Genomic DNA, 11,787 nt, shown 5'->3' with positions numbered 1-11,787 from the left:
GCAACTTTATAATTTACTTCTGCTATCAAATGTTCTTCATTCTCTTGGTATCTTTATTTGAAATGCAAGAATGTAAGTTTAGATGCCAGTCCAGTTTTGGTGAACAACCTGGGTTGTTGTTGCTGATTGGTGGATAAATTCATCCACCAATAAAAAAAGTGTTGTCCAGCGTCCTGAACCAAAAAAAGCTTAAATGCATTATTTTTCAAATAAAGATAGCAAGAGAACGATTCAGTGTCCCTTTAAAGGGACAGTCAAGTTAAAAAAAAAACTTTCATGATTTAAATAGGGAATGTAATTTTAAACAACTTCCCATTTTATTTTTATCACCAATTTTGCTTTGTTCTCTTGGTATACTTAGTTAAAATCTAAATCTAGGAGGTTCATATGCTAATTTATTAGACCTTGAAGACTGCATCTAATCTGAATGCATTTTGACCACTTAGAGGGCATTAGTTCATGTGTTTCATATAGATGAGATTGAGCTCATGCACGTGAAGTGACCTAGGAGTGAGCACTGATTGGCTAAAATGCAAGTCTGTCAAAAGAACTGAAATAAGGGGGCAGTTTGCAGAGGCTTAGATACAAGGTAATGACAGAGGTAAAATATGTATTATTGTAACTGTGTTGGTTATGCAAAACTGGGGAATGGGTAATAAAGGGATTATCTTTCTTTTTAAACAACAATAATTCTGGTGTTGACTGTCCCTTTAATTAAAAAAAACACCAGATCATATACTGAATTAGCCTATGAAGCTATAATAATATCACAACAGGTTTATAGTGTTAAATGATTAAGGCAATCATCTTAACAATTGTATCATAGTTATTCAAATTTAAGGTATTACTAATGTAGAAAAGTGTTAGTTTATTTATTAAAAATGCATACTTCTATTATTTATGATCTTTTCAGGATTCCTTGCAATATACCACCTTAAGTGAACAAAGGGCAGTAGCTATGTTTGAGAAGCAGAGGAGGGATTTAGATCTGAAAGCTGGTGCAGGGCATAGAGGGATACAGAATCTTATGGGGAAACGGAATCTCTTACTACAGGGGCACAACGGGACTATTCCATTTGCAACAAAGAGACCGATTGAAGGGGGAACAGGAGATATGTGCTTACCAAAGAAGCCACATTTTGGAAATAATGCATTATTCAACTTAGCATTTTTAAATCACAAAATGATTGTGAGGATACTTCTGCTTATTTCTATCGTTCAATGGTAAGATCACAGAGTTATCTTCAATTGCTATTAGGGTATATTACATGTATAATACATTTGGTCATATCTATTTTTAAAGTGTGCGTATACATTGTTATACATTATATTATACATTGTTTATAATATTCCACAAATGTCTACATTTAGCTTGTAAAGCAGATTTTCAGTTGCATACTGTATAAATGCTTTGCAATACATCATTTAAAAATCAATTATTAATGGCTTTATGGTACAGTGCATTTATTCAGAAATTAAAATATTGGAGTGTGTACACATTTGTTATTGATTATTTTGTGTGCCATTGTGGGAACACCTTTAATAATGATAGTACTAGACATAAAACACATCTGCAACTGGGAATATGAGGATGCGTGCCTTTGCTCTAGCCTTTCACATCATGGCTGTATGGTTCTGCTATTAATTCCCCTGTTTGCCTATTGTAGCTAAGAAATATAAGCATGTATGCCTTTATATTATCAGGAATAAATGTCAGAAAACGTTAAGATGTGTTTCAGCACCATGGACAGTGCACTTGCTTACATAGAACTATTTCATTTGATTGCGTGTAAAATTGGGCACTGGTGGTTTCCATAGTAAATTAAAGGGACATGAAACACAATTTTTTTCTTTCATGATTCAGATAGAGAATACAATTGTAAACAACATTTCAATGTACTTCTGGATATTGCTTCAATCTTCAGATATCCTTTGTTGAAGAAATAGCAAAGCACATGGGTTAGCCAATCACACTAGGAATCTATGTGCAGCTACTGAGCCTATTTAGATATGCTTTTCAACAAAGTATATCAAGAGAATAAAGCAAATTTGATAATAGATGTAAATGGGAAAGCTGTTTAAAATTGCATGCACTTTCTCTCTGAATAATGAAAGAAAAAAAGTGGGTTTCATGTTCCTTTAAATTACAAATATACTTACTCCGCTTCTAACCAGTCATTGCTCTCTAATTGGCTTACAAAAAATACTAAAGAAGTATGTTATAAAAATGGTTTACTGTAGCGATCATTTTCATCTGTACTAGAGATTCTATAAAAGTAAAGAACCTTTTCTAGTACACCCCTGGATGGTGCTTTTAGCTAAATAATTGAATCGTCTGGGTTTCAGGGATCTGGAATGTTGCATAGTCTAATTCTTTGTTCTGGTATGTATTAATTCTGTGCTTATGCTACTTTGGTTAATGATAAATGAAGAAGATTGATAAAATTCCGGTCTCTAAACCACTGCAAAGGGCTGCCATGTTGAAAATGTCTAATACAGAAATATGGCCTTACACTCACTGTTTGTTGATGGTTGCATGCAGTTCAATTAGTTCATGTGAATCGTCCATACACTAACCACATTCAATAATGGAGGTTATGGATTAGAGAAAAAAAATGGTCTCAAAATAAAGAAAATGTGCTACAAAGCCATTTTTATTATGCAAAGACTGTAATATAGTTCAGTACAGTTCAAATGCAAGCTAAAAGTTATCAAATGTAACCATATATTAAGTATGTTGAAAACACACTCCCTCTTTCTCTCACTCACTCTCTTTCTTCAAATAGGACGTTAACAATTTTCTACTATTAAAGTCTACTATTAAAGTCTTATACACTTATTAACTAAAAAGTGCTTAGTCTGTTAACTGCAAATTATTATGCAGAGCACACTTGGCTGCTACTGTATAATGAGAGCTCAGTACTTATGGCTCCATAGATATTAGCTGCACACTTGTTATCCACGGGGTCCTGCTCAGGTTAAAAGGACATGAATATGGTTTATTTGAGGTGGGCCGTGGTCAGGGTTTACTTGTGGTAGGGTTTACATTAGAGATAACTTATAGTGAGGGGTTCTGAAGGGAGATATCAGAAAAATGAATAACTCCAGATGCACATTCCATAGGATATTCATTAAGACAGGATCTCAAACAAAGCATACGTTTATTTTATTTTATTTTAGTTAATTGAACGGTTGTGCCGCTTGAACTTCATGTAGTAATAAACATGGCAGCGGCTGCACAAAGCACTGAAGCAATGTTTATAGGTGACCATTACTACATTGCTGCAGTGACTCCTATAGAAAGTATAATAGGTAGCTACCTAGAGCCGTTTGTTACAGCAAGGCTCCTGGAGGATCCTTTGTAGTGGGATAATTGTGATAGCTTGTGAGTGGCTTCTTGCTGTGACAGCAAGAACCTAGCTGTTACTCCAAGTACCAAGGATAGGTTTTAGCCCTATTTGATTAACCCTTATTATAGTATTTTTTGCTAGCTAGTTAGTAATTATTCTTGATAATATGGGTGCCTGTCTTTATAAAGAAAACAAAATGAGATGTAATGTAATGATTCTTTTGAGCATTCTTTTCCCACTGCCATTTTTTTTTTAAATTACCCTCAAGAGTGTGGAGGTGTTTTGTGTTCCATACTAGATGTACCTGTGAAAGTCTGTTCTTAACTCATTCAGGGGTTTTATGTTTTAGAGAGTGATTAAATTGTCACCATTATCTGTGTATTGTATTATGTTGTAAGCGCTTTATTCACTTATTACTTTGATATGTTGCATAGGACTGTTGGTTTGAGCAAGTCAGTATATTTGATCTTAGGCGTAAGGGCTATGGAGGATTTGGTGGCCTGCTAAAGGAAGAGAACACTGTGATTAACAATCATAATTACTTTATACTGAAAACTGAACATATTCAGAAAAAATCCTGCATTCATACTGCTACTACAGCATATAGTTAAACTGTTTCTTATTACAACGATTTACTGATATTTTAATTTTAAGGTTTTATTAGCAATTCAAGCAAGCCTTGTAAACCTGAACTAAATTTAAAGTGAATGTAAAGTTGAATGAATGAATGAGTGCCCGGTTTTTAAAAATACTAATAAAAACAGAGGCACTTTTATTAATTAAAGGGACAGTAAACCTTAAAAATAATGCTATATAATTCTGCACATAGTGCAGAATTATATAACATTATTTAAGTGCTATAGTTATAAATGCCTTTTTTCCCTTTTAATATTTTAAAAATATGGCGCTTTTACAGACCCGCTCTCTGCTATCTGCTGAGTGGGTCTGTTTTTTTTACTCAGAACTTAAAAATACTTACCTTTTTCTTTAGGTAACCCAGACCTGCGATCCTCTGCCCGCAGCTCCTCTGTACTTACCTCAGTAATGATGAAACCGGATTCCTCCAATCATGGCATGCACCCCGAAGCATCCAGTGAGGCACACAACGATTGGAGGAAGCCAGTTTCATCATCGATATGCTAAGTACAGAGGAGTTGCGTGCGGAGCATCACCGGTCTGGGTTTCCTAAAGAAAAAGATAAATATTTAAAAAAAACACCTTGCAATGTAAAGTTAAATGAATGAAAGTGCCCCTGTTTTTAATAGTATTTTTAAAAACCGGTCACTCATGCATTCAACTTTACATTCACTACTAGTTCAGGGACATTACATACTTTGAGATTGTAATATAAAATATTTAGTGATGTGTAATAAAATAAATGTTATATTTTTATCATTTATTTCGACCCGTCTTCCTGTAATTTAATTCCAAAGCTTTACAAGTCTAACACTTTTATACTCCACACCCTTTTTTCTCAGCCTGTGGTACATGTATCCCTGGGGTAGCTGGAGCTTTGGCAAGGGGTGCTCAGTGGTTTGCCCTTTCATTATTTTTTGCTTTGATGCAACTAATGTAAACATTCAATGTATTACAGAAGTCAGGATTTTGCAGTTCTACTTTTGAGAATGAGAAGGCCGGATTCTAATTCCCGGCCTCGGCTGGTCAGCTGCTCATTTACTTGTGACTGACTCAATTGTGCTCAGAAGAGAAAACCTTATAAACTAGTTGGTTAGTGATATTTGAGGACTGGAGTTGAGCAACATAAGGAAAGTGCCAGGTAGAGTGCATAGCACTGTGAAAAAGTGAGTGATGTAATGTAATATATAGATAGAGCCATATTGAAATGTCACTAGGAAAATGTCATGTTGAAAGCATTCTTTCTGTATATTTGATACTAATTTGTCACATTCTGGTGTAGTATACACAGTTGCCTCTTACCTTTTTAACATAATAATAGTTACATGTTGCAGCTGGAAGTACTTAGGGCAAAAATGTAAATTCCACACAACCACTAGTTTCTCAATCTAGTAACTCATTTATGTATGTCCCTAACTTTGTGGAAATTAGAATTTTACACTTTCTTCTTCAGTATTTTAACAACTAATATACTACATTTAAAAATACATCAGCATAATGTCTTCAAACTATGTTTATCTATTTTAAAACATTATGATTATATCTAGCATTTATTTATTGTTTTATATACATTTGAATAAATTAAGTGGACATTTCAGAACTATTGGAAATTATTATCTTTTATTTTTAAAGGGACACTGAACCCACATTTTTTTTTTCGGGATTCAGATAGAGCATGTAATTTTAAGAAACTTTCTAATTTACTTCTATTATCAAATTTTCTTCATTCTCTTGGTATGTTTATTTGAAAAGCAAGAATGTAAGTTTAGATGCCGGCCCATTTCGGTGAACAACCTGGGTTGTCCTTGCTGAGTGGACAGCACCAATAAACAAGTGTTATCCATTGTTCTGAACCAAAAATTTGCTGGCTTTTTAGCTTAGATGCCTTCTTTTTCAAATAAACATAGCAAGAGAACGAAGAAAAATTGATAATAGAAGTAAATTAGAAAGTTGCTTAAAATTGCATGCTCTATCTGGCTCATGAAAACAAAAAAATGGGTTCAGTATCCCTTTAAGGAACTGAAATATTATATAGTTCTATGACAGATACAAATTGCAAAGTACAATAATCAAAAGATAGTTATGTAAACTATATAGGGTAGACCTGCCATCTGAGTCACTGTTAGCAGTAAAAAAAAAAACAACTTTACATGAGATAACCAGAAGGACAGATGGAATTTTGATCTTACATTCTAAAGATATAAATTGAAGGTTTCAGTTGACTTTATCTACTTGGTTAAGGGACATTTAAATTACCACAATGGGTCATTTGCATACAAATTGTATTTATGAACATATTCTAATTTAAATTACCATAATCTAACACATAGGCCGATATTTAGTAAGGACTGGACAGAAAAGGTACACTCCCATAAACCTGTCCACCTGGCATCATGGTCAGTGAGCAGCAATACATTGCCTACATTTAACATTGTACAAGCTGGCACTCAATTTTGACACTCATGAGTGCTTCCAGCTTTTAACTGCCAGTCACACCTAAAATTAAGCCTGTTGTGCCTGTGGGGGGTAGTTATCAACGTGTCAACTTTCCTGCCTTCGCCGGCCCAATACACCCGCCTAAGCTCGCCTACCTTCGCCGCCGCGGACCTGAAAAAATACGCCTAAGTTATCAAATAAAGCTGTCAAAAAGCCGCGGGGCGATGAGCAGCGGACTGTGAGAGTTATCACTCATCCGATCTCGCTGCTCTTCGGCTGTTTGACAGCTTTCTTGCTAGCCTGTCACTAAGCACCCACACTAACTACACTGTTCTACCCCCTATACCGGCGCCCCCTGCAACTAAATAAAGTTACTAAACCCTAAACCGCCGCTCCTAGACCCTGCCGCAACTCTGATAAATGTATTAACCCCTAAACCGCCGCTCCCGGACACCGCTGCCACCTACATTATACCTAGTAACCCCTATCCTGCCCCCCCTATACCGTCGCCCTCTATAATAAAGTTATTAACCCCTATCCTGCTGATCCCGCACCTCGCCGCAAATAAATAAATAGTTTAACCCCTAAACCGCCGCTCCCTGAACCCGCCGCAACCTATATTAAATTTATTAACCCCTATCCTGCCCCCCCTACACCGTCGCCACCTATATTAAATTTATTAACCCCTATCCTGCCCCCCACTACACCGCCGCCACTGTAATAAAATTATTAACCCCTAAAACTAAGTCTAACACTAACCCTAACACCCCCCTAACTTAAATATTAATTAAATAAATCTAAATAATATTTCTATTATTAACTAAGTTAATCCTATTTAAAACTAAATACTTACCTTTAAAATAAACCCTAATATAGCTACAATATAAATAATAATTATATTGTAGCTATCTTAGGATTTATATTTATTTTACAGGTAACTTTGTATTTATTTTAGCTAGTTAGAATAGTTATTAAATAGTTATTAACTATTTAATAACTACCTAGCTAAAAGAAATACAAAATTACCTGTAAAATAAATCCTAACCTAAGTTACAATTAAACCTAACACTACACTATCATTACATTAATTAAATACATTAACTACAAATAACTACAATTAAATACAATTACATAAACTAACTAAAGTACAAAAAATAAAAAAAGCTAATTTACAAAAAATAAAAAAATAAGTTACAAACATTTAAAAAAATATTACAACAATTTTAAGCTATTTACACCTAATCTAAGCCCCCTAATAAAATAACAACCCCCCAAAATAAAAAAATGCCCTACTCTATTCTACATTAAAAAAGTTCAAAGCTCTTTTACCTTACCAGCCCTTAAAAGGGCCTTTTGTGGGGGCATGCCCCAAAGAGTTCAGCTCTTTTGCCTGTAAAAGAAAAATACAACCCCCCCCAACATTAAAACCCACCACCCACATACCCCTAATCTAACCCAAACCCCCCTTAAAATAACCTAACACTAATCCCCTGAAGATCATCCTACCTTTAGTTGTCTTCACTCAGCCGAGCCACCGATGGAACTGAAGAGGACATCCGGACCGGCAGAAGTGATAATCCAAGGGGCGCTGAAGAAATCTTCCATCCGATGAAGTGATCCTCCAAGCGGTGCTGAAGAAATCTTCCATCCGGGCGAGGTCATCTTCCAAGAGGCGCTGAAGAAGTCTTCTATCCGGGCGAGGTCATCTTCGAAGCCGGGTCTTGAATCTTCATCCCGCCGACGCAGAACATCCTTCTTTCCCGACGGACTACCGACGAATGAAGGCTCCTTTAAGGGACGTCATCCAAGATGGCGTCCCTTCAATTCCGATTGGCTGATAGGATTCTATCAGCTAATCGGAATTAAGGTAGGAAAATTCTGATTGGCTGTTGGAATCAGCCAATCAGATTCAAGTTCAATGCGATTGGCTGATCCAATCAGCCAATCAGATTGAGTTTGCATTCTATTGGCTCTTCCGATCAGGTGTAAGTAGCTTAAAATTGTTGTAATATTTTTTTAAATGTTTGTAACTTTTTTTTTTATTTTTTGTAAATTAGCTTTTTTTATTTTTTGTACTTTAGTTAGTTTATGTAATTGTATTTAATTGTAGTTATTTGTAGGTAGTTTATTTAATTTATTTAATGATAGTGTAGTGTTAGGTTTAATTGTAACTTAGGTTAGGATTTATTTTACAGGTAATTTTGTATTTCTTTTAGCTAGGTAGTTATTAAATAGTTAATAACTATTTAATAACTATTCTAACTAGCTAAAATAAATACAAAGTTACCTGTAAAATAAATATAAATCCTAAGATAGCTACAGTGTAACTATTAATTATATTGTAGCTATCTTAGGGTTTATTTTACAGGTAAGTATTTAGTTTTAAATAGGAATAATTTATTAAAGTATAGTGTAGTGTTAGGTGTAATTGTAACTTAGGTTAGTTTTTATTTTACAGGTAAATTTCTCTTTATTTTAGCTAGGTAAGCTATTAAATAGTTAATAACTATTTAATAGCTATTGTACCTAGTTAAAATAAATTGAAAGGTGCCTGTAAAATAAAAATAAATCCTAAGATAGCTACAATATAATTATTATTTATATTGTAGCTATATTAGGGTTTATTTTATAGGTAAGTATTTAGTTTTAAATAGGATTAACTTAGTTCATAATAGAAATATTATTTAGATTTATTTAATTAATATTTAAGTTAGGGGGTGTTAGGGTTAGTGTTAGACTTAGGTTTAGGGGTTAATAATTTTATTACAATGGCGGCAGTGTAGTGGGGGGCAGGATAGGGGTTAATAAATTTATTATAGGTGGCAACGGTGTAGGGGGGGCAGGATAGGGGTTAATAAATTTAATATAGGTTGCGGCAGGGTCAGGGAGCGGCGGTTTAGGGGTTAATACACTTATTATAGTTGCAGCAGGGTCAGGGAGCGGCGGTTTAGGGGGTAATAACTTTATTTAGTTGCGGCGGTGTAGGGGGGACAGATTAGGGGTGTTTAGACTCGGGGTACATGTTAGGGTGTTAGGTATAGACAGCTCCCATAGAAATCAATGGGATGTCTGGCAGCAGCGAACTTGTACTTTGTCTATGGTCAGACTCCCATTGATTCCTATGGGATCCGCCGCCTCCAGGGTGGCGGTTTGAAAATCAGGTACGCTGGGCCGTAAAAGTGCTGAGCGGACCTGCTAGTTTTTTGATAACTAGCAAAAGTAGTCAGATTGTACCGCACTTGTGTGCGGAACATCTGGAGTGACGTAAGAATCGATCTGTGTCGGACGGAGTCCGGCGGATCGAAGTTTACGTCACAAAATTCTACTTTTGCCGGTCTGTAGCCTTTGATAACTAAGGCGAATCAGCCTCGCCGCAAATACGCTGCGGAATTCCAGCGTATTTGAGGTTGACGGCTTGATAACTACCCCCCTGTATCCTTTCTATTCCATGCAAATGGGAATGAAAAGTCCCAGAATACCGCACTGCCAATGAAGACAAGCTCCAAAGCCTGTGATCTTCTGAAATGCTGAGCTGTGTAGTATGAGTCTGTTGGAGACCTCATGAGCTCTAAAACTGCTATGCTGAAGAACTTTTGAAAGCAGCAATGCTGGGAATTGTCTGTGAAATATGTACTTCAAATACAGCAATGCAGGCCATTGCAGTGCAGTGGTGGCGGATATGTATATTGCACCTCACACCCATGGCCCAGCATGTGACTTGCCTGCTGAGTTCCAAGTTTAAAACACTTGAATATGTTTCACCAGCCTTGGAGCCTGTTTAAGAAAGTGGGGGAGCTTGCAGAGTTCTTTTCAGTGGCAGGGAGAAGTCCCCTTCATGGTTAAATCTCCATCCCACTGTGACTGACTCATGAAACTCATTTGCATGATGATAACACTTTTCTGAGAGCTCAAGCTATATGTGGAGTTAAAAGGGCTAAATGCCTTAAAATACCCAGTAGGGCAGTGTCAAAAACTACTTGGGGTACAAGTCAGAAGACCATGTTTTATATATATATACACACATACACACATGCAAGTCCTGGTGAACATTTCCTAAAAAAAGTCAAATTATACCCTGACCAAAAAATATAAATAAGACCAATGCGCAGATTGCCAGCTGGGCTGTGTTAAGTGTCCCTGCACTAACTCTGTAACTTTTTTCCATAAAAGATTCTCTTTGGCTGTTGACACTGATCGCTTCCTAGTTTGTCAGAAATGTTGACACTTCTTTTATTTTTTTTTAGAGAGTTTGATTTTATTTTATATAAATGATGTTTTATTTTTGCTCACATCTTGTTTTACAGCTGTTTGACAAATGATTAATAAAGTGACTGTGTGGCTGATCTACCCATAAGATCACATACTGGATGCTGCTACAGGAACTTCTCAGATCTCTTCACTTTGATGTCTTTAAGCACTAGTCCTAAATAGTCCAGTGTGATCTGAAATTCCTTTATGATGGTCTGATAGACATCCCTGTCACATTTCTTGTTACAGTCCAGATGCCATAGCATAATCCTCTAGACTGTCATCCAATGCCCTATATTAACTGGCCATGCCATAACCCAAGGGCTGTACAGAGGATGACCGTGTATTGGTGCCCTATTGACTGATCTTTATATGTGACATCTTTTAAATAGGATTAATGTATGTCCCACTTTTAATTTTAAATTCTCCACAAATTAGGTAATTTACTTTATGTCATGTTTGCCATAGTTCAGTTTGTAAAGCCAGTTTGGAAAATAGTTACAAGTAAAACCCAGTTACAACTTGTATATGTATACATGTATGTATGTATATATGTATGTATTTATGTGTGTATACATATATATATATATATATATATATATATATATATAATCTCTGTACAGCAATACTCCACATAAAGATGTTATTGATGCCTGCTTAAACTTTCTTTCTTCAGACAGCTCTAACCAGACATATAGTGCTTCTACCATCAGTAAACTTACATAATTTATACTTACCCACAATTATTTCATCTTCAAAAACCCCATCTATTTCACAAACCATGGGAACAGCCATGGGCACCAACATGGCACCACAGTATGCAAACCTCTTCATGGCTGATTTAGAACAGAGATTCCTAGCCACTCACCCTCACAAACCCTTCAAATACTTTCGCTACATATATGATATTTTCATTATATGGACAGAAGGACAAAAAAACCTAGAACATTTTCATAAATCATTTAACCTATTTCATGCATCAATCATGTTTAAAATGAACTTTTCTAGAGACTGTGTCAGCTTCCTAGATACAACAATATCTACCACAAATGGCAAATTGCACTCATCTGTATACAGTAAACCAACAGATAGATGCAGCTACCTCCACAGCTCCAGC

General features: G+C 35.7%; 1 protein-coding gene across 1 annotated transcript in view; it reads left to right on the top strand.

Annotated features, from left to right (window-relative positions):
- The first annotated feature begins 958 nt into the window (after nt 1-958).
- The window catches only part of GABRG2 (gamma-aminobutyric acid type A receptor subunit gamma2), a 286,835-nt gene continuing 276,006 nt past the window's right edge, over nt 959-11,787 (top strand). The window contains exon 1 of the mRNA XM_053719588.1: nt 959-1,224. Coding sequence (XP_053575563.1) covers nt 959-1,224 — 266 coding nt within the window. The remainder of the gene's footprint in view (nt 1,225-11,787) is intronic.

The sequence above is a fragment of the Bombina bombina genome, chromosome 6 (genome assembly GCF_027579735.1).
Source record: "Bombina bombina isolate aBomBom1 chromosome 6, aBomBom1.pri, whole genome shotgun sequence".
NCBI lineage: Eukaryota > Metazoa > Chordata > Amphibia > Anura > Bombinatoridae > Bombina > Bombina bombina.
The sequence above is the reverse complement of the archived record's forward strand: the minus strand, read 5'-3'. Positions and strand labels throughout refer to the sequence as shown.